At 45.2% G+C, this 23,694-nt stretch overlaps 1 protein-coding gene across 3 annotated transcripts; it reads left to right on the top strand.

Moving 5' to 3' along the window:
- Positions 1–6,209: 6,209 nt before the first annotated feature.
- On the top strand, positions 6,210–22,855 carry POPDC2 (popeye domain cAMP effector 2). 3 transcript variants are annotated; one of them, XM_024766234.1, is made up of 4 exons: positions 6,210–7,111; positions 11,186–11,294; positions 16,832–17,385; positions 22,302–22,855. In XM_024766234.1, exons 1-3 carry the CDS (start codon positions 6,621–6,623, stop codon positions 17,339–17,341), a joined length of 1,110 nt encoding a protein of 369 aa, XP_024622002.1. In that variant the 5' UTR covers positions 6,210–6,620; the 3' UTR covers positions 17,342–17,385; positions 22,302–22,855. The 3 variants fall into 3 exon arrangements, with proteins under 3 accessions (XP_024622002.1, XP_024622070.1, XP_024621919.1); XM_024766302.1 differs by having other exon boundaries at positions 16,832–17,243; XM_024766151.1 differs by having other exon boundaries at positions 6,621–7,111; positions 16,832–17,337; positions 22,302–22,344.
- The last annotated feature ends 839 nt before the right edge of the window (positions 22,856–23,694 follow it).

Below are 23,694 nucleotides of genomic sequence, written 5' to 3' on the forward strand. Positions count from 1 at the left end.
AGAAATCATGTGCAGCATTTTGATACTATCAGTAATAGATGTCACCACAATAATTTGAAAAATGAAGAACTTAGCTTCCAAATAGGTGATCACATTCTGACCACCACATACCTCTTTGCTAAGCCCCTGCTATTCACAATACATCCCAAAATCTCAATACAGATACATTCACACTATTCTCTATAATTAGTTCCCTTCGTCTAACGTGAAACATTTGCCTTGAAGGTTGATAAGAACAGGACCATGTCCCTAAGCAAGGTCTCCATTAGGTTAACTATACCTTCTGCAGGTCTGATGTGAGGGTGATGGAGAAACTATAATCCCCATTTTACAGGTGAGTACAGGCACTCAGGTTAAGGAATTTGCTCTGGTTAAATATCTGGTGACCTGGGATGTGAGTCTTGGTCATTAGAGTTCAAGCCCAAAAGCCCAATATTCTTTCCTGTACCAGGTGTCTAATATAAACATCATATATTCATAGTTGTAAATTCATTTATTCACTCAGTACATATTTAGTGAAGGCTTATTATGTGCAAAGAACTGCCCTAAGTGTTGAGTATTTATGTGTGAATCAGACATATCCCCTGTCCTCAAGAATAGAGGCTGCTTGACTCAGCATTTACTAAATGCCAACTATGTGCTAAGTAGTGAACAAAGATTAGTAAGACATGGCCTGCTCTCAAAGAGCTTATATTCTGGTGGATATATGTATATAAGCTATAAAAATATAAAGTTGAATATTCAGTGCTATGATAAATATTTTCCTTAAAAGAGTGCATGTGTGACTATACCCAGTGTTTCTTTCTTTAGCTATTATAAACTGCTAGATGGTAGTTCTATCTGTGTTAATTATGGTGCTTTTGACAGCTAAATAATACAAAATCCTCATCAAGGGAAACACATAACTGGCAGTCCAGGGTTAGGGCAAGCTCTAGATGCAGTGATATCAAGGCTCAGTGGTGCCATCCAAGACTCAAGTTATTTTCATCTCAGAGCTCTCTCCTAGGACTAACGAAGCTAATAATGTACTTTCTTGTTCAAGTGCAGCAGAGGAAAGAGAAATCATTCCTAGGGCCTGAAGTCCCCACACCCACCCACCCCCTTTTTTTGGTCTGATTGAACCAAATTAGGTTATGTGTATTTTTATGGACCAATAATAATTGTCAACAGAATGCCCTTTGCTGACTGGCTTAAACAGGATTTCCTCCTTGGATCCATGTGTAGGTGAGATATCAGAACAAAACTGGAATTCTGTTACAAGGAGGAAGTGGTAAATGGTAAATGGGTATTGAGTAGACAACCAACTTTGCACTAAATCATCGTGTTCACTTAACAACCAAGTCATCCTGAATGGTCAAATTGAGTTTAGAGGAGCAATTCCTCTCAGTTTACTCAGACTTTTGAGAGAAAATTATTGGTAGCACATAACAAGTCACATGACGTTCAGTTTTCATAGAATAAAACGATCAGCAGATGTTCGGAGAACTGTTGGTTGAAGAGTAGTCCTTACGGAGATCCTTAGGGAGATGGGAATCTGAATGCCTTGAACTGTGAGTACCAGAATACCCAACTACAGAGACTTAAGCAATAAATGTAATTTATCTCCTGTCATAAAGTCTGAAGGTTGAAAGTTTCAGATTTGAGACAATGGCTCAGTGATACTTTGAAGAACCAAGGCTTGTTCTATTTTTCTCCTCTTTAACCTTCTCATCCTTAGGCCTATCCTATCTCATGGGTACAGTGGCTTCAAACATTACATCATCATACAGCTGTATTCAAGCCAGGATGAAAGGTAGTAGGCTTCCTTACTGTCTCTATCAGGGAGTATACTTTTCCCCAGATACTCCCACACACGTGTCCTCTTATGTCTCATTGGTCACATGTCCACTCTTAAACTAGTTGCCATTGTGGGGAATGGGATATCGTGCTTGGATTTGACCAGTCTTTTTTTTTTTTTTAACTTGGAAGTCTTTTTGATACCAGTTCTTATTGTTTTTTTAAAAAATATTTATTTGGTTGTACCGGGTCTTAGTTGCAGCAGGTGGGCTCCTTAGTTGTGGCATGGGAACTCTTAGTTGCAGCATGCATGTGGGATCTATTTCCCTGACCAGGAATCAAATGCGGGGCCCCCCGCATTGGGAGCTCAGTGTCTTATCCATTGCGCCACCAGGGAAGTCCCTTGACCAGTCTTATTTCAGGCCCTGGCAACTGGGAGAGAAGCCCACCCTCCTTTACATATCGCCCAAGCAAAATCAGAGTTCCATAAACTGGGGGAAAAAGGGGAAATGGATAAGGAACCAGTAGTGTCTGCCCAATATCAACTCAGCAGTATGTGTCCAATGCCTAGAATCATGCCTGTGTTCGATTTTAATAACTATATTAGGAAAGCATTAAAAGCATCAAGCCCCATGTTTCTCAAACTACCTGTGGTGAAACTACATGTAGTTTCTCAAACTACAAGTAGTAAACTACTACTACTTTAATTTTTTCCAATTCACAGACTAATACGTTTCCTGTCAAACTGTATAAAGATGTCTTAAGTTCTCTCAGTTTCTGTCCATATCTCATCATGGACCAGTAACAGCTCTCGGACCAGCCATGGTCTGTGACCACTCTTGGAGAGATGGTGTACCCGGCTGACTTCATAATCTGGCCCTGGCCTGCCTCTCCTGCCTCGTGTCCTGCTGCTCCCTTTGATTCACTGATAACAAACTGTTCTCTGTTACCAGAATATGCCATGTATTTTCGTTTTACTTCTGGACTTGACTTCACATTCTGTTCTCCCTTCCTGGAATGCCCTCCCCTAGCTGGGGAACACCTACTTGGCTTTTTAAACCAGCTTAAATGTCATCCTCCCTTGTGATGTTTTTCCTGTATTCTTTGCTCCCCTATCAGTGCTTCCTTTGAACCCCTTCCTATCTCATGGTTGTGATAGCTTCAAGCATTATATCATCACACAACTGTATTCAAGCCAGGATGAAAGGTAGCAGGCCTCCTTACTGTCTCCACCAGGGAGTATACTTCTTCCAGAAGCTCCCTGACACGTCCTCTTATGTCTCATTGGTCACATGCCCAATAAGTGTATTTTTTGGGTTGTAGTTCTTTCTGGGTCAGTCTCCCTCACTCATTGTCTTCCTCATCTTCTATCCTCGGTTCCTGGCACACATACTTTGTCCTAAGTAAATGTTTATTCAATAGAATTGACTCAACAAATGATGTGACTTCTGTGTCTTTCCTTTTATTCTCCCCAAATATTTTCTACCGTGCTTCTGCCTGCATATTTGTGGCTTTCCTTATAAGAACATACCATTTTGACACACAATTTTTCTTTCTTCTTCTATCAAACCTGGTTTTAAAAACAAAGATACAACTTTTCACTGTATTCCTGTCATAGGTCCCACCCCGCAGGCATCACTGTCACTGTCACTACAGGCAGCACGTGGTGTGTATGCCACCCCAGCGGCATACACAAATCCCTGGTAGCAATGAATGAGCCTGCATATGGACACATATTAACTCCCCAAAGTACCTGGCAAGGTGGTACAGCACAGAGAACCTACAACTTAGAGTCACAATGACCTAGGCTTTAGCCCCTATTCACATACTATCTCTGTCACCTTGCGGATGTTCCTTAACCTCTCTGAGCTTGTTTCTTCCATTAAAAATAAAGTATCATAGGGAGACATGAGGAAACAATAACTGCTTGACAAATGTTAGTACCTTCTGCTCAGATGAACACATTTGTGGATTGACAAAAAAGGCAGGCTGAGAGCCAGCAGTCAGTTGGTCCGCCTGGCTCTTTAAGGGATCAGGACCAGCCCATTGGTCAGGCTTGCTGAGAAAGATGACCTGTTTTGAAATTCTATCTTGGGCAGAGCCTTGGTTGTTTCTCTGTTCCTGTGCTTTTCATTTCCTTGCTCACAGCTGGCAGAGACAGCCACTCTGACAGCTCAGGGGGTGCATGACTAAGGTGGAGGGATGAGCAGCTGCTGCTTGCTAAAGGGGGTGGCTTGGCCAGGAGGCAGGCAGGTGACCGAAAAGCAGCATATGGAAATTCCCAAACTCCACTGCTGAAATGACATCAAGGACCCAAATGGTTGCTGTGGGAAAGGCTGGGGGCGAGGGCAGCGGGGTGGGGCATGGGGCCTTCTCCAGGAGCTCTCTAGCTCTTTTCCTTTGCCACTGATTTTCCCCCTCAACGTTAGAAAAAAGGGAATAAGATGCACATTTGTTGGTTAGGTGATTGTAATTAAAGAAGAAAAAACCCAGCTTCTTTCAACACACTGTACATTTTCACACCTCCATGCCTATGCTTCTTCTGCTGTTCTCACCACTAGAAATCCTCTTCTCCCTCTACCTGGCTAATGCAACCTCTGCACCCCAAATTCCTTGTTAGCACCTGTGTCTTCCTTCTTCAATGCCACCTTCCTTCTAGGCTGCCACGTCTCCTAAACTCAACTCAGTTACTATGCTTCCCACACTGAACTGAGGTTGTTTTTTGAGGTATCTCTCCCTTGATAGAGTGAAAGCTCTTGGGAATCTTTGATTCTCTAAGTGCTTGGCTCATAGCAGACACTCAATGTGTGTTGAGTTGAAAACTTCTACTCCTCTGCATATTTGACAATTCTTAATCTCTCACTAATTTTACTTAGGTTACTAGCAGTATAATAAAGGTCCCTATGGATCGAGCACTTGAATAGTTCTGGAAGGTTACTGGGTGCCTCCACCCCCTGTCCCCGCCCCCATACCTCAGGGGCTGTAGGAGTAATGGTAGTAAGGAAACAAAATCAAGGAGTCATGTGGAAGCCAGAGGGACATTTCTTAGTTTAGTGTTTGCATATTCCCAGATTTGAAATTGATGACCCAAGGTAGACCCCAGGTTCATCCAGAAGTTCCTGAATGTCCTCAGACTTTCTGGGAGGAGTGGAGTTAGGAGTCATGGACCTCGTCCTGTATTTCCACTAACTGTGCAAACTACTTGGGACACAGCAATAAGATAGATGAGATCAAATCTTGCCTCTGGGACTTCCCTGGTGGCGCAGTGGTTAAGAATCCACCTGCCAATACAGGGGACACGGGTTCGAGCCCTGGTCTGGGAAGATCCCACATGCCACGGAGCAACTAAGCCCGTGCACCACAACTACTGAAGCCCGCACGCCTAGAGCCCGTGAGCCACAACTACTGAGCCCACGTGCCACAACTACTGAGCCTGCGCTCTAGAGCCCACGTGCCACAATTACTGAAGCCCGCATGCCTAGAAGCCCGTGCTCCGCAACAAGAGAAGTCACTGCAATGAGAGCCCACGCACCACAACAAAGAGTAGTCCCTGCTCACCGCAACTAGAGAAAGCCCACACGCAGCAACAAAGACCCAACGCAGCCAAAAATAAATAAGTAAATTTATAAAAAAAAAATCCTGCCTCTGTCACTTACTACCTGTGGGAACTTGTTACCTCTCTAAACCTCAGTTTCTTTCAGATGTAGAAGGAGGATAATATTTATTTGGAATGGCTGTGTGATGATTAAATCATGTGTATGTAAAATACCTAATCTACGTCTGCCATTTTGTAGGTGTTCAATAGGTGATGGTTATTATAATTTGCCAATATTGGGGTGGGTGGGGTGATGGTCTGAGCAATGTATTACCATTGTATTAACTATTACTAGATCCAGATACACACAGGAGAAAGTCAGAATTCAAAAAGCTGCTTTGCATAGCTAATTTTGTTTAATGGTTGTCAAATAAATACCTATTTCAAATAAAGTCATATTTCCAACGTGACTTCATAAAGGCTTTCAAGGGGTTTTCCACTTCTCACTGTTAGGATTTTTTCTGATAATAGTCCCATACTTTCCGACCTTGAAGTGTCTTCCTACCTCAGGAGAGCCCCCAGCCCTCCCAGAGGGGGCTCTGGACAGTGTCCTGACTGAGGTGTGACACTTTCCCTTTGTCCACCCCCTCACTCACACGCACACACACACACACACACACTTGCCTCTTTTGCCCCAGGTCTTATCTTGTCCTCTGGGGAGGTATGTTAAGTGCTCTTCCAGCCTGCCTGTGTGCCTGGCCTGTTTTTTCTCACTGCCAGTACCACTTGGATTCCAATTCCAAACATGGTATCCGTCTGGGGTCACCCTTCCTTCCGGTGCCAAGAGAGATGCATTCCAAATGGTGCACAAATGTGCCTCCCGTGCTGGGCTCTCCTCATTCCGTTTGGGGACAACACAAAGCAGGATGTGGCTTCTTTTTTATCCCTCACTGCTGAAGTTTTCAGCCCCATAGTCCTATCTTTTCCTCAGGACAATTTAGGTTTCCTGCCAAGAGCCAAATGTGAAGACTGTCCTAAGAAACTTGGAGCGGTGGACGCTCGTCAGAGCTCTGTGGGGAGGGCCAGAGCCTTGCTGAGGAAAAGAGAAAGAAAGGTTTTCAGTTCTCCATGAAGTGTATTATGTTCTGCCATTCATTCCCCAAGCTAATGCAAGCATTCCTCCCAGGAAAGGTGGAGCTGGTGGGGAGAAGCCAATGGTGAGATGACATCTGAGAGGACAGGCTAACCCATTTCCTGAATTTCCCATGTGGGGACAGTCTTAGAGCCCGACAGGCTTTGAGGCCCGAAGATGAGCAACAACGGCAGCGCAGTGGGCCAGCTCCTCTGGAGCAGGCCGCTGTGCGTCGGCTGGAGGCGGGACCAGGAAGGGGCTGTCTACCACCTGGCCACCTGCCTCCTGCTCCTGGGCTTCATGGGGGGCAGCGGGGTGTATGGGTGCTTCTACCTCTTTGGCTTTCTGGGCACGGGCTACCTGTGCTGTGTGCTGTGGGGCTGGTTCGACGCCTGTGGCCTAGACATCGTCCTCTGGAGCGTGCTGCTGGCGACTGCCTGCGTGCTCCAGCTGGCACACCTGGTGTACCGCCTGCGCGAGGACACCCTCCCCGAGGAGTTCGAGCTCCTCTACAAGACGCTGTGCCTGCCCCTGCAGGTACCCCTGCCAGCGTACAAGGAGATTGTTCGCTGCTGCGAGGAGCAAGTCTTCACTCTGGCCACGGAGCAGACCTACGCCGTGGAGGGCGAGACGCCCATCGACCGCCTGTCCCTGCTGCTTTCTGGCCGGTAAGCCACTGGGTCAATGTCCAGCATTTCTTCCCCATGCCCACGCTTCTCATTTCCCAGTGCCGCCCTTTCCATTTCATGTCCCTTCCACTGAGGAAGGATGTGGCAAGTCAAACAAACCAAAATAGATTTTTCTAAGCATGCGCTTTGCTTCCCCTTTCTTAGTATTTTCCATGAGGAAAGTAGCTCATGAGGCACCTTGGTTGGCAGGAAGGATTGTGTGTGCACTTGTGCTGGGAGGTGTGGGGTGAGTGTTTCTTGAGCCTGGGTGTGAAATGACCACACCACACACACACGCCAGCATGTCATGTCTAAACTGCAGCAATATCTCTGTAAGCTTTGGAAAACTGGACATTTCAGTAAGATTAATTCATTCCTTCCATATGCATTCAACATTTGCTAAGTGCCAAGTATGTACAAGAAACAGTGCCAAAACAGAGGGGGTTTCCTGTAAACCCTGTTCCCTCCAGGGCATCAAAGATCTTGGGGAATATCCCATACAGATTCTATGGTAAAGCCATTCTTTTTTGCGGTACGCAGGCCTCTCACTGTTGAGGCCTCTCCCGTTGCGGAGCACAGGCTCCGGATGCGCAGGCTCAGCAGCCATGGCTCACGGGCCTAGCCGCTTCACGGCACGTGGGGTCTGTGGGATCCTCCCGGACTGGGGCTCGATCCCGTGTCCCCTGCATCGGCAGGCGGACTCTCAACCACTGCGCCACCAGGGAAGCCCTGGTAAAGCCATTCTGTATATACCCAGGTATGGAGCAGGAATACCTCTTGTCCACTTTTCCACTTCCAATTGTTCTATTGAGATTCTTAGAGACGAAGAAGTAAAGTGCTATAAACCTGCGGGCCAGACAGTGAGGGAGGAGTAGTGATGCCCACGTGTGTCTCTTTGAGTATATGGTGGAGACAACTGGTTGACACCTTTTAAGGAGGCTGACAGTCAGACCTTAGCAGAAATGGGCTTTGTCAGGATTACTGTATGCCTGGTCAGGCTGCATGCGAGCATTGGCCATTGACTGATCTCTTCTGAACAAATATACCGTGGAGCTCTGTGCTGCACAGTTGGTAGGAAATTGTGAATTCTTTGAAATATTGCCCTAGTGGGACTTGTATGTGGAGCTAAGCATCTGACAGTAAGCATCTTAACCTGGTATGTACTTGGGCTGGCTCTGTGGAAAGCAAGTAGAGTATTTCAAAAGTTTTGTCCTTAATTTCCTCTTTCCTGCTTTCTTGAGACCAGGAGAATGTGGTAGAAAGACAAGAAAGTAATCAGAAGGGTCTGATTCCAAAAAAATAAGAAAGAAACCAGATAAGACCACCAGCCATAGTGGGGAAAAAAGGAGTTTGACATTGATGATGATGGTACTACAACAACTACTGCTACTAGTAATAATATGCATTTATGTATTAATGTATAGAATCAAAGTGTGATGTACACATGTTTTTATTTTGTTTGGAGTCTGAGGTCCTGGGTTGAATGAGCTATGAGGTTTTGTGATGTTTCATTTCATTTATGGGTGAACTGAAGTGTAAATAAACCATACATCAGGATTATTGTATGGCTCAGGTATCTTTTATATAATGGATTTACCATGAACTTGTAGAAGACCATGTCCCTGTGAAGAGTAGAGGGGGCCTTGCCCTCTTTATGTGGCTTTTCCTATTATACTTAGCATCCAAAACCTGAGTCACAAATTAGACAATTTTGATATTTTTCTTGCCTTACAAGGTTTGGAGTAAGAGTTTTGTTTTGAGATCTTTCAATGTCATCCTGTCTCAACTTTGCTAAGTTGGAGCTGGGGAAAGGGGCTTCTAGTCTATATGACCAGGCTCCAGCTTTAAAGGAGAATCATCGTACCTTTGGCTGGTGAGGTACCAAACACCTCAAAGCAGCAGACAAGAACTCCATGCCAGCAAATGGAGGCTTCTTGTGGAGACCTCCCCAGTTCACGTGCACACTCTCATCTGGAGCGCTTTGCTGAAATCTCAGACATCCTTTTCGTTTTATTTTCATAAGGCAATCAATCCCTTTCAAGACTCAGAAAGGCAAAGTGACTTCCTCAAAGTTCATCACCCTGTTAAGCTGTGCTTACTGTTGGAGATTTTCTCTCATATACAATCCCAAGCATGAACTCCTGAAGAGGCAACTAACTGTCTAAGCTCTTCTTGGAGGATGAAATTACCTGATGTCCAGGAGATCAAGAAGGAAGAGGAGACTCAAACTACAAAGGATACAATATACAATGTGAATGGTTTCAGGGAGTCATGCAGGCTCATTAGATGTTACTCACACTGTAAAATCTTGTCCCTCCTCAGTGGCTTGCTTGGGTGTCCAGATTCCTTGCCTGGGGAGAGGACAGGAGGATCTGATGTGTGTGGCGGCAGCCTCATTTCTTTCCTGTTGTCTTTCTTCCTTTGTTAGAGAAGCTTTTCTTTGAGGTTTTGGTCCCATTTATGGTGACACAGTGAGTTCATTTGTTTGATCGTTCCTTCCTTCTTCCTTCTTCCCTCCCCCTTTCCAAAAATATTTATGAAGAGGGCTAGGGACTAGGGATCTTGTGTTAAAAAATGAAAAATAGGGCTTCCCTGGTGGCGCAGTGGTTGAGAGTCCACCTGCCAATGCAGGGGACACGGGTTCATGCCCCGGTCCAGGAAGATCCCACATGCCGCGGAGCGGCTGGGCCCGGGAGCCACGGCCGCTGAGCCTGCACGTCTGGAGCCTGTGCTCTGCAACGGGAGAGGCCACGACAGTGAGAGGCCCGCGTACCACAAAAAAAAAAAAGAAAAGAAAAATATTTTCCTTGTACTCAGGAAGCTTACAGTGTATGAAGAGAGGCACTAATTCATGTTTGACATAGTGGTGAATAACAGACATAGTATTTCCAAGGAGAAAGGCAAAGTGCAATGAGAGCATTTAAGCAGTGGACCTAACTTTCCTGGGGCAGCCAGACAAGACTTCCTGGAGGAAGGAATGTTTAAGCTGAGGCCTGAGGAGAAGGTGGGGATTGGGAGGAGAGGCAGCTGGAGGGGACAGAATATGTGAAGACTGTGAGGTAGGAGAACGCGGCACATCATCTTTCCTTGTACCCTTTCATTACTCAGGGAAATTCTGGTGGCTATCTACACATATTGATAGGTCTTGTAGGAGCAGGTGCATTTCTGCCATCAGAGAGTGTAGGTTGACACCATGTCTTGGGCTTGGTTTGAGACCTACGTCCCCTTCTGTCTTCCATCTTTAGGTTGTCAGATAATACGCAATAATTTATTAATTGATGGTGGTCTTTGGTAATTTGCACACATACATATATATCTAGGCATTCACTAGGAGCAAGGTGTGGAGTGCTAATATCCCCTTGGCCAAAACGTAATCACATGGCTCTACCTCACGGCAAGGCGGGTAGGGAAATGTAGTTTAGCCGGGCAGCCATGAACCCAGCTAAAATTCCAAATATGGAGGAAGGGAAAAAGCAGATATTGGAAAACAATTCCACACTGGATTTCTCAGATCTCCATCCCCATTCTGATCCGCTTCTCGATATCCTATTCATCCTTCAAAACTCAGCTCAAATATCATCTTTGAGAAGTCTGCCACTTGGAGAGAACTAAGATCTCTCCGTCGTCTAGTCTCCTGTCCCACAGCAGCACACGCTGACTTACAGCCAGTTATTTATGTACCTGTGACTTCCACTAAATTGTGACGTCTTTAAAGGCAAGGATCAGATCATCTCCATATTCCCAGATTTCCAGGAACACAGAAGGTGCTCCATACATAACTGTTTAGCCAATAAAGCTCCAGAAAAAGTGGAACAGTAGCTCCTTTCAAATGGACAGGTGTACCTTAGAGATCTTTTTGATCTGCCCCCTCTGCCTGATAGAGGAACCTTCTTTCCCAGTATAACTCACTTTAGAGGAGAAGTTGAGGCTGAGACTCTGAGTTTTCGGGGAAAAGAGGAAAAAGTCCATACTGGACCCTAATAAGTTTCCACTTTTTAACATGTAACTTAGACTTCGGAGAGGATTCGGGTAGCCACTTCCCTTTTCCCACAGTCTCTTCTCTCCCTTTGCCAGGGTTCGTGTGAGCCAGGACGGGCAGTTTCTGCACTACATCTTTCCTTACCAGTTCATGGACTCTCCCGAGTGGGAATCGCTGCATCCCTCTGCGGAGGGGGTCTTCCAGGTAATAGGGAGCCCCATGGCAGCACCGCCCCAGACCATCCCACTGTAACCCAGCAATATCCCTGCCTCCATCTTTCCCCTCTTACATCTGTCATTTGAACCACTGCCAATATGATGCTCGGGGTGGGAGCACTCTCTTCCTGTGGGAAAAGTGCCTGGCAGAGGAAGGGTGGGGTAGGGAGGTGCAGACCCCTGAAAGGGGGGCTACGTCACTCCTATGCCTAAAACTCTTCCAGAAGACCCCAGTGACCACAAGATAAAAGCCCACACTCCTTAGGGAGTAACTTAAGACCTTTAGTGACATCCAGTCACATCTCCAGCCCCTTCCTTCCTCACAGTTCCTGCTCATACCAGCCCTACTGAACTACTAGTTCTTCCCTAAACACACCACATTGTTTTGCAATGGCCATGCCTTGGCTCCTACTGTCGCTTCTATCTGAAATGCACTTTCCTCATCCAGAGGAGGCTATGGCATCTCACTTCCTCTGAGGCCTGCCCAGGCTGACCTCACCAGCTTCCCCCCCCACCCGCCCCCCACACACACCGCCTACATGCCTCTTCTATTCCTTTTACCATGCTGACTGCGCACATGTCTCTACGATTTGGTTTCCCTTCTGTCTTTCGCATAGTAAACTCCCTGAGGTAGAAATCTGGGCTCTCCTCTCCATCTTCAGGCTCCAAAGGGTAATACCTTGTGCACAGCAGTAGGTGTTCAGTAAAGGTTCGCTGAACTGGCTCGGCAGTGGGCAGTTGGTGTCTCAGAGGGCTCCAGAGGACATCATATACACACTCCAAGCTCAGGGCCTGGGTGCTAGAGCCCTCCTCTCTTCTCTGCCAATCCTTCAGATTTCAGTTACCTTCTCTGTAGTTCTCACTTACTGAATGGCTAGCACGTGGCAGGCACTACCTATTTTATTGCCTTATTGATTCTCACAACTGTCCTCTGGGTGGAATGTTGGAACTAAGGCTTAGAAACCTCAAGTAATTTGCCTAAGGTCTTCATCTAGAAAGTGGCAAAGCCAAGTGGCCTGACACCACTATTTCTATTCTTTTTTAAAATGGGAGGTTTACCAGGAGAGTGGAGTTTACCCATACCCACCATTATAGGTACTCCTCTGTCCAGATAGTTTGCCAGTACTGGGTTCCCTGTGTCTCCTACCAGTTCTATCAGGGAGTCCCTCAGGCGAGCATTTGAGCCAACCCCAGAATAGACACATGCCAGGCAGTGCCACCTGGCTGGGCCTGCTTCCGCCCCACCCTGACTCTTGGCTCTGTGAGGACAGAGCCTGAGAGGTAATCCTGATCCCACTGCCTAGACCACCAGTCACAGATCCCCTCTGAACGTGCTTCATCCACCACACACTCACGTCCTCTCCAAGCCGCCCAGCAGTCTCCTTTGAGAACCCTCCCAGGACCATAAGAACCCTCAGGAGGCCTGAGTCCGGTCCTGAGCCAGCCAGGCCAGGCTCTGTTTCTGACACTGAAACTGAGAAACAGGTGGTGGATAAGCCGGGTGTCCTCCCCTAAGTTATGCTTGAAAGGAAGGGCTGTGACCCCAGATGGCCTCTCAGTCATCTGAGAGGGATGTAGGGACTGTTATATTTCTCCCATTTGTATTTTTAGCATGCATCCCCATTGGGAGCAATGAGATCCACATATTTGCTCTTGGCTCTGTGAAGTCCCATTTCCTCTTTGCAAATGTCAAGTGTTGTCTCGGGTTGTAGTTCATCTTGTCCTTGCCTTTGCAATTGCATAGTCTTTGTTGACTAATAGGGAATCCACAGTGACTGAATCATAATTCTTACTGAGTTTACCACAACGGAATCAACATTCCATCACACCTCTCAAGAATTCAATTAAGAATTTGACTGTTAAGCACTGTGACCCTTTCATTAGTCACCAAGAACATAGCATGGGAGGGATCACACAAAAATCAGCATTATTTCTCCCAATTGCATCATGTTTTACTGGACCCAAGGTCTCTTTACGTACGTCAGCTTATTTAATCCATTCAACCAGCTTCGAAGGTGAGGATTAAAGAAAGAGCTGGTCAAAACGTTATTACAGACATGTGCATGTGTATGTGGGAATCAGTCAAACCACTGGTTTCCTGAAGACCTTTAGGAAGGATTTTACATAGGACATGAGAAAATGACATCAGGTTGTTTTGCAACATACAAGATTGGTCTTCACCTGATTTCATTCATTCACTTCAGTAGTATTTATTGAGCAGTTATTGTAACCTGGGCACTATCTTTGTTTTTTCTTTTTGGCCATGCCTTGTGGCATGTGGGATCTTAGTTCCCCAACCAGGGATTGAACCTGTGCCCTCTGCAGTGGAAGCGCAGAGTCCTAACCACTGGACCGCCAGGGAATTCTCATCTGGGCACTATTAAAGGTGCTCGGAATATATCAGTCAACAGAACAGATGAAGGTCCCTGCCTTCATGCAGTTTACATTCTAGTAGGGGAGACAAAAAATAAGCCATAGACATAATGAATAAGTAAATTATGTAATATGTTAAAAGATAATAACTTCTAGTAAAAAAAAAATAGAGTAGTGTAATTAAGGGAGAGATATAGTTGACCCTTGAACAACACAGGAAGTAGCGGCGCCAACCCTTCACGCAGTAGAAAATCCACGTATAATTTATAGTCCAACTGCCAAATATATGTTCCCCCATATCTGGGGTTCCACATCCTCAGATTCAACCAACTGGCCGATTGTGTAGTACTTCAGTATTTACTATTAAAAAAAAAAATCCCCATTTAAATTGACACACACAGTTCAAACCCGTGTTGCTCAAGGGTCAACTGTAGTTGCAATTTTAAATGGGGTGTTCATGGAAGTCTTTGTTGAATGGGCGACATTTGAGCAAAGACCTGAAGTGATTGGTAGTGTGAGCTCTGAGAATATCAGGGGGAACAGCATATTAGACAGAGGGAAGAGCCAGTGCAAAAGCTGGGTGGTGGGAAGGACTAGCATGTTTGAGGTTCAGAAAGGAGGCCAATGTGGCTGGAACAGAGAGAGGGAGGGGAGAGAATAGTAGGAGAGGAAGTCAGAGAGGTGATATGGAGCCACATTGTCTAGGGCCAGAGCGTATATTTTCTAGAAAGAGCCAAAAGGATTTCCTAACGCATTGGATGTAGTGCATGAGAGAAAGAGGATTAAGAAAACCTCTAAGACTTTTGACCTGAGCAACTGGAAGGATGGAGCTGCTATCAACTGAGATAAGGAAGCCTACGATAGTATCTAGTATCGTCTTTGTGAGAAGAGAGGAAGTCCAGTTTGGGGAGTGCTAGATTTGTGTGGACATTTAAATGGAGACACTGCATAGGAAGTTGCATATTTGAGTCTGAAATTAAGGAACAAGGTCTGAACTTGAGACATAAGTCTGGAAGTCGTAGCACACAGATGATATTTAAAGCCATTGGATCAGACAAGATCACCAAGTGAGTGCGTGTAGACAGAAAGGGGGTTCAAGAATCCATTAACTCTGGGAAACTCTAGTGTTTAGAATTTGGAGGGAAAAAGAGGAAGCAGAAAAGGAAGCTGAAAGGGACCAATCAAGAGATTATACCAGGAGAGTATGGCATCCTGGGAACCAAGTAAAGAGTATCAAAGAGGAGAGACTGAATGCTATGAAAACTGATTGTCAGACTCAGCAATGTAGAGGTCATTGGTGACCTTGCCAGGAACAGTTTGTGGGCCACTGGGGCAAAGCCTTGCGGGCTGAAGAGAGAGTGCAAGAGGAATTGGTAACAGCAAATATAGACAACTTTTTCATGGAGCTTTGCTGAAAAGGAGAGCAAATCAGTGGAGTGTTAGATAGCCAAGGAAGTGAAGTGAAGAAAAAGGATTTTAATTTTAAAATTTTGATTCATTTTAAGATGAAAGAAGTAACAGCATGTTCACAAGAATGCCCACGGTCTTTGTGTTCAGCTTTGAGGACGCAGTTTGTGTCCGGATTAGCTCTTACGCACACCCACTTCATCTGCAGCACACTTATTTCTTGTTTGGGAATTGTTACTAAGTACATCAAAAGTACAGGTTATGGCAGATGTGACAATTACTTGCTGAACCAAATTAGTAATGGATGGATTGTGAGCAATAATTCTTTCCCATGAGGCAACAAACCCGGAGAGATTAAGCAATTCATCTGATGTCACGCAGCTAGTAAAGCAGTAAAGCCAGAACTTGAAACTTGTTTCTGGTCTTGATGAGTTAATTTAGAGCCCTGACTTCAGTGCTGATGATTGAGGGGAGGGGAGGGGGAGTTCTGGAGGCAAAGAAATAAAAGGATTATATACGATCTCTAACAAAGAATGTTTGGAAAGCCAACCCTACCTTTAATGAGACGACCCATATAAAGGATTTAACACAATGCCAACATGTGGTCGCCTCTCAGTAAATGTCAGCTGCTGTCCTCCCTCATTTCCACTGTCTCGATTCACAAATCTTCATCTTGAGCTCTGCCAACCTGCTCACGTTTAAAGTATTATGGCCAGAGTATAAAGAATCGTGTGATTCCACACCCTTTTCCTTTACTATCCTAAACATGTTTTCATTTGAAACCTAGCTTTACCATCATTGTTTTAACAAGGTTTATCAAGGACCTACTCTGTGCTGGGCACACATTATTGACCCTGCAAGTGTAACTTAGCTTTGTATCACGGGCACATAGCGAGTGCCCAGAAATTTCTAGATGTCTAAATAAATGGAGAGTGGGGTGTCCTTCTACTTTGTGCTCTTAAGAGTTCCTCTTGGGACTTCCCTGGAGGTCCAGTGGTTAAGACTCTGTGCTCCCAATGCAGGGGGCACGGGTTTGATCCCTGGTCGGGGAACTAAGATCCCACATGCCGCAAGGTGGTGGCCCCCCAACCCCAAAAAAAGAGTTCCTCTTCCTCTGTGCCCTTTTTCTGACTTCAGTCATCAGATCCATTTGGTTACTTGTAGGGCCCAAGGCAAGGGCAGCTCATGGGCCTGAATTCCAAGCCAGCATTCTGTCCAATGGATGCAGCCTGGCTCTTCTCTCACTGAAATTCTTTCCAGCTCTTTTTTGTGTCCCCACTCCAATATATTATTTCTTTTTATCCTTAAAAAAAAACTGTCATCAGCATCCTGAACTTTCTTCTGAGCACTAGGAGGCCCTTTTTCTCTCCTGTAATTACAGCAGGCTCAGAACCTTCTGTAGCCATTAGTGAGATCAGCCATGGGACACAGAGTAGGAGAGCTAGGAGACTGGAGATGGACACTGAGGCTCTAGGAGGTGAAAGCCCAGCAAGTGAAGGGCTGATCTCAGGGCTCCTGACAAGAGCACCCTCCACACACACACAACCACCCCCCACCCCTGTTGTGTCAGTGCACGCAGTAAACGTCGGTCATAGGACCTCTTCCACGCAAGGCCATGGAGAGCTACTTCCACAGCTTCTTCAGAAAAGTGCAGCAGTTTGCCAAGTAAACGCTATATTTCTCTGTGCTAAGCATGGACACATTTTCTAGTTTCAACCTTTACTCTCTGCTCCTGACCCCTCTCAGGTCACTCTGACAGCCGAGACTGAATGTAGCTACATTTCCTGGCCCCGGAAAAGTCTCCACCTCCTTCTGGCCAAAGAGCGATACATCTCTCGCCTCTTCTCAGCCCTGCTGGGCTATGACATCTCGGAGAAGCTCTACGCTCTCAATGACAAGCTCTTTGCTAAGTTCAGGCTGTGCTTCGACATCCGTCTCCCCAGCCTCTACCATGTCCTAGGTCCTGCTGCCCCAGATGCAGGACCAGAGTCTCAGAAGGATGACAAGGACGTCCGTGAGCCTGCCGCATCCCCCTCTCCTCAGGCCCTGCCCACATCTGTCCAGCAAACACCCCCTAGCTCCCCACCTCCAGCGTCTACCAGCCCTCCTGCACCTCCTCCCTGGGTCAGGATGTCCAGGCCCGACAGCAGCGTCCTGGGTGAGGACTCTACCAGTCTGGTGCTGGAGGATTTTGAGGAGGTGTCAGGATCAGAATCGTTCATGGATTATCAGAGTGATGGGGAGTACATGAGGTGAGGGGAGAACTAACATGGGCACAGCTGCCGGGCTCAGGATCCTGTGTAAGTACTCAGAAGGCAGCTGTCACTTTCTTGCCAACAGCTGGCCTTAACTGGGTTTGTAAGGGCAAAAAATCGTTTCATGGAGCCTGTCCTCCCGAGGATTCCCAGAAAGTGGCATTAACCCAACCTTGCAGATAGCAACTCACTCCTGGTGCATGCAAAGCATGAGAGGTTTTTTTTAATATTTTTTTAAAACTCATCCCTTATTAAGTGTGATTGCATTTTTGAAAGTGGGCTGGCTTGGTCAACATTTTGAGCAAGCAGATAGGTTGCTAATTTTTTTTTGCAAGGTTGTGCTAATAACTAAGGCCACAGCTAAGACTAAAGGGGATTTTATTTGTGGCATGCATTTTAAAGGATTTTTTAAAAAGCTGACATGGTTCTAATTTCTAATGCTTCTTCTTGGCATATAGTCAGCTCTGGAAAGCAGTCATTATTTAGCCTGGATTGGACAGGTACCTCTGCTAACATCGAGTATTTCGAAGAGGCTTGTGATTAGAGGCTAATGACTCTGGGAGGAAAATGTCCCCACCTTGCTCTCCTCTGGGCCAGTGGAAAGTGTGTTATTTGCTCAGACACAGGACTGGACATTGCTGTGTCTGAATATTACTATGATAGGGTGACTTTCCCAGAAAACCACCCCTGTGGGAGGTAGAGTGGGCGTAATCTGGGTGGGACTAACGTGCAGGATTTCCCTCACACCTTAGGAGAGTGTACAAGAAAGTGTGTGCTGAGCCGTAACTGTTCCCCCTGGCTGCTCTCACAATGCTGTGTGACTTATCCCTCTAGGACTCCAGCCAACCATGGTGCAGGCCTGGCTTTTCCTGAGGAAAATCCCACTGTTTCCAATTTGGAATGCATTTCCAAGGTGGGGGAGGGTTAGCTAAGAGATTAATCATTCTTTAGGAAACACTGACTATTTTCCCAAGAAACTAGTTCAGTGAGGAAGGCATTTAGGGTACTTGAGGTAAGTAAGTGAATGTTTGTATATTTTGAAAAGCAAGTCATATAAATGATGAAAGAGGCAGAGAGGCAAATGATAAAAGGTTAGCCATTTGGTTTCATAGGTGTGGAATTGATAATCTATGGAAGCAGAGTCCTTACAACCAGCGTCTAGCACCCAAGATCACTTTCTTGACCTCCTCCATTTGTGTTGTCCTCTCCTGTTGCCTCCTTCCCACTGTGCCCTACTCGCCCACCCCCACCAGTGCATATGGATTCTGTCCTGTGGGTCCCTCTCTTTGTCCAACACACCTACCCACCCACACACACTCTGAACTTACAGCAGCTCCCTGTGTCCTCATGTCCTTCCTGGCTTTCTTCTCTTTTCCTGGCTCTATTTGTTCTCCTCATTCTCCCTTCCTTCTGACTTCTGCTCAGTCCTTGGTTCCCTCAGTTTGCTGCTCTTAAGAAGAAAAAGGCCTGTTTCTTCTTCTCAGTTAATTTCCCCTCTCCATATTTGTCCTCCACGTCTTCCTCATTTTACTGTTGCTGTATTTATCTCTCTGTTGCCTTCTTCCCATTTGCCCCACTTCCTATTTTGCTCTGTCTCTTCTTCTTCCTAAGCCGCCCTGTATCCCCAACTTAGTTTTTAATCCTGACTCTTCCAAGATCAGTACCTCTCCCTCTGCCTATAAAGAAAACCATTCAAGTGAAGGTGTGAAAATTCCCACCTTTGATGGCTACACATCTTACGCATGAGTTAGTTAAGAGGCAGGCGGGGTTGTAAACAAGAAAGAGACCCACACTGGGAGCCTGAAGTCCTGGCTGCTATGTCTGGCTCTGCTACTGATTGAAAACCACACAACCTCACTGAACCTCGCTTTCTTCATGTGAGTGTGTTGGCCCAGCTGGCCCCCAAAGGCCCTCCTGGGTTTATGTGAGAAGGCAAAGGATGTGCTGTTCAGAGGAGGGAAGAGAGGCAGCCAGTCAACAGTATAATGGACACAAGCCCCGGGACATCAGCGTGTCTTCCAGCAAGAACTCACTGCTGTATTTCACTACGATTTCTCTTGTGACTTGGGACTGTCCTCCACCCTGCTGGGTGGTAGGTCCTGCTTGACTAGGAGTTCTCTCCATTCTGTACCTGTGAAGAGTCTATCACCTACCACGTGATGACAGCGCAGGGCAGTCACGACTCCATCTCCCAGGTCCTCCACCCTCAATACTATTGCACAAAAGGCCTCTTTCCAAATTCAGCCTTTTCTGAGGCTCAAGATGAGAAAACTGCTAACATAACTCACTTTCTAAAGTACTAGTATTTGTAGTATAAAGAGAGTAGGTTTTTAAATGTTCTTTGGCTTAAGTAATAGAAAGGAAAAAACACATTGTTTACTTCCACAGAGTTTTCAGAACAACTTGAAAACATGATCAAATCGGCCAAATTTTAGACAGCTTTCAAGTTAGTCTGTGATAATGGGATAATTTAACCCAGAGACCTTTTCCTCGAATTGTGTTTTAGGGTGTTTGGTTTGACTTATTTGCCATCAAACTCCTTTTAGTGTTATTACTGTAATGAATAAGCATAGTCCCTCGTGATTGGTAGCAATTTACTCTTGTTTCCTTTCTAAAGCAGGGCACAATTCACCATCTAGTCCCTGGCTCTTCAATGACCAAAATTGTAAGTTCATTGCTATTCATCCCCACCCAGCACTTACATAAGAGGCATGAAGCTGACTGGATTCTGCATTGTCAGGACACAGCTTCATCACACTGACGCCAGCACTTCTCCCTCACACCAAGCCAATTTAAGACCAACTAAAAATAGTCAGAGGTTCTACTGGAGCTTATTTTTGAAGAGAGCACATTTTTCAGTTTGGTGGTACCCAGAATATCCACAATTGGGTGCTACTTTTTCTAATATGCAAAGCAGTGCTGTTGGATAACGTATTCATGCAGGGTCTTACAGTTAGACCTCAAATTAACCCTGCCTTCACTAGAATCTTTCCAGTTAATTCTATGAACACACTCCACAATGCTCCATTTGATGTCTTACTTAAGGAGATGCTCAATGAATGCATCTCTGAAGTGGTCAGTTAAGTCAGATAATGAGTCCATTATCACAAATTAACTGAAAGCTGTCTGAAATTTGGGCAATTTTGCTTATGTTTTCAAGTAGTTCTGAAGACTTTGTGGTTTGAAAGTAAATACTATATATTGTTTCCTTTCTATTATTTAAATAAAAAAACAAATGAGAAACAGATTACAACATGGAGGCTAATTGTGGTCAAGGAAAGAGGCCACGACCAGGACATAGTACCAAGGCCACAGAACCAATTCAACAAACATTCACTGAGTATCCACTGTGTATTTCAGGCACTGTGCCAGGTAATCACATTATGAGTAATCATGAGTAACAGCTGGAAGAATGTAAGATGCTTAATCTGCAAGAGGTGGACAAGAGTAATACCTTCGAATTTTGAAAAGAAGAGGAATTACAATTTCCCTTAATTTGGTGAAGTTCTTGAGGACAAAAATGAATTAAGGGCTGAAAGCTATAAGGAGAGGATTTTAGCTCAGTATTAATAATGGATTTGCCTCAAGGAGCAGTGAGTTACTCGTCACTGGAAGAATTCAAATAGGGATCAGAAGAAATCTTCTCAGAGGTTTTTTAAAGGTGATTCAAGCTCTGAGAGAAGGATGCCTTAGGTTATTGCTATTAAGGTGCCTTCTAACTCCGTGATGCTATGATTCTGTGATTCTAAGATGTGACTCTAGTCCTGCCAGTTAACCACCTTCAAGAGAAGTTCCTCATCTGCGAAACAGGGCTAGTAGTCTCATAGATAATTAATACCTACTGATAAGTAGATAGGTAGCCTCTGTCTACCTTACCAGGTTGCTGTGAGGAGTAACTGAGATAAAGTACACAAAGGCAATTTGTAAGCTATAAAGCACTAGTTTAATGTATAAGGTATTTTAAAACTCTGTTCTGTATAGATTTATTTAACAAACTCCTCCCCACGCTGCCCCTGCTTCTCTCTTCCACTCCCTACCCCTTCTCCTCTGAGATACATGATTTCCCATCTTAGTTCCTCCAGTCTGGTATTCCAAGGAAGGTAGCAGCTGAAAGGATCCCCTGACAACAAAAGGAACAGCAAAAAGGTGGTGATCCAAAGAAAGCACACACTAGCTCCTTGGCCCCTGAATAACTAAGCTATAGCCAGACCTTCACCTGTTTTATTTGCCCGGGAGAGACTGATCACCATCACACTATATTCAGGCTCCTTCCCTTGGAAGTGGCCGTAAGGTGCTTAGTTAGCTGTCAGTGTTGTTAAATAGCATGTTTCTCCCAGAACTAGAAAGCCTCCTGGGGCAGAAGACTTGCCCTTGAAGGTGGCATGGCAGGAGCTGCCTGGGGCCTCAGGGTCTGGGTCTCTAGATGGTAGCTCTACTCGACCCACCAAGGCTCCGTGTTCAGGCAGGTAAGTTAGAGGCAGCAGTTCCCTCCCTGCCCTCGGGATCCCAGCAGCCTATAACCAGGGCCCACCCCCAGGTTATTCTTCTACTTCTGTTTTACAGGCCTCATTTACCTATCCCTCTCTTTGTAAAAATAAAAGACAGGGTTTTATAAAACTCACCAATTTTCTATGCAGATTTTTGAGAACTCATTCCGTAATGTTAGGTAGGATTCTTCATAGGAAGCGTATAGATTCTTCACAGGAAGCAACTGAAGTTGATCTCTTGGTCTCTTCTCCTATAAAATGAGAGGACGGGACTATATAACTTCAAAGCTGACTCACCCTAATATTCTAGAAGGAAATGATTCAAAGATACATCTGCCCCTATTATGTTAGGCATTGGGTACAGTTAAAATATTGGGAACTGGTAGAGGAAAAAAAGACGTGAAAAGAACCCTGTGAAGTTATGCGAGCTATCTGGAGCCACAGTGCTGAAATCCTTCCTCTGTCTTTCCACAGCTTCTAGAACTCCTCTCCAGAGCTACTCTCAAGTTATGTCCAGGGGACGGGCCCCCTTGGCTCCAACTCTGACTCCTGAACTGTAAGGATCAATGGACCATCCTTTTCTCTGGCCACATTAATCCTCACAGGAAGGTCACTCGTGTGCACACCCCTCTTCTCACCCACTGGAAGGCTCTCAGGCAAGGTCGGAGCAGACACAGAAGATGCTAAAGTGCTGCAGCCACACCAAGGCCCCCGAGTGACTTTTAGAACTTTGCCTTCACCAGGCTTCCTTCCCAGAGAAGGCACCCGAAAGTGCAAAAGCACAGATTCTATCCTTTACTAACTGCAGAATCTCAGGCAAGTCACATAGCCTCTCTGAGTGTAAAGTGGGGATTATAAAACCCAGTTCACAGGGTTGTGAGGATTCAATGAGTTGATTCAGGTAAAGCACCTAGGACATGGCGTGGCACCTCGTAAGCACTCAATAAATCACTCATTTCCTTTCCTTATGTTGTTTCTTTCAGCGTTCTGAAAATATCAATGAAGTCAGCTATCCAAGAAGTTTTCACTGTTTTTGTCTTGTTTTATTAAAAATTTTTTTTCATTAAGGTTCAACATAGGGAAGTAGAAATTTTAGAACCTAGTTTGCCATTAAGCTTTTAAGTTCAACTTACAAATCTTTCCCTCTATTTATGACCCTAATATTAAACAGTAGTTTTTAGAGGGATTTTTACAAATCTATTTAATTAAATTTCCTTAAACATTTTAAAGTAGACTTACAAGTTTAACATATTCTATTTTATTTTTTTCCCCCAAATACTGCCACATGTATTCTGGTTACCTATTGCTGTGTAACATTCATCCCTAAAGCAGTGAGTTAAAATCATCACGATACTTTGTTTTGCTCACAAAAGTGGGGCTTGGCTGGGCTCAGCTGGGCTGTTTGCAGTCAGGGTTTCTTGTGTTGTTGCATTCAGACAGTGACTACAGCCAGAATCACCTCAAAGGCTTCTTCATGCATGTGTCTGGGGCCCAGGCTGGGAAGACTCAAACTAGCTGAGGGCTGAAACAGCTGGGAATCCTTGGGCAACCCTTGCTCTCTCAAGAGTTTGTTCATTTTGTTGCTGTATAGTACTCTGTTGTGTGAATATACCACAATCTACTTATCCATTCCACTACACTATTGATAGGTGTTTGGGTAGTTTCTAGCTTGGGGCAATTACGAATAGTGCTACTATGAACATTCTTGAACTTATCTTTTGGTACACATATGTACACATTTGGGGGTATATACTGGAATTACTGAGGCATTGGGCATGTATATGTTCAACTATAGTAAATACTGCCAAACGCTTTTCCTAGGTGATTATACCGATTAATATTCCCACTGTGTATGAGTGTTCCGGTT

This window comes from Neophocaena asiaeorientalis, unplaced genomic scaffold (genome assembly GCF_003031525.2).
Source record: "Neophocaena asiaeorientalis asiaeorientalis breed wild unplaced genomic scaffold, Neophocaena_asiaeorientalis_V1.1 scaffold500, whole genome shotgun sequence".
Lineage (NCBI taxonomy): Eukaryota > Metazoa > Chordata > Mammalia > Artiodactyla > Phocoenidae > Neophocaena > Neophocaena asiaeorientalis.

Bases quoted from the DNA above. Each gene is read 5' to 3' on its own strand.
- POPDC2 (XM_024766151.1), top strand. From the start codon at position 6,621: ATGAGCAACAACGGCAGCGCAGTGGGCCAGCTCCTCTGGAGCAGGCCG. The intron at 7,112-11,185 runs GTAAGCCACTGG...TCCCTTTGCCAG, and splicing joins TCCCTGCTGCTTTCTGGCCG to GGTTCGTGTGAGCCAGGACG. The intron at 11,295-16,831 runs GTAATAGGGAGC...GACCCCTCTCAG, and splicing joins CTGCGGAGGGGGTCTTCCAG to GTCACTCTGACAGCCGAGAC.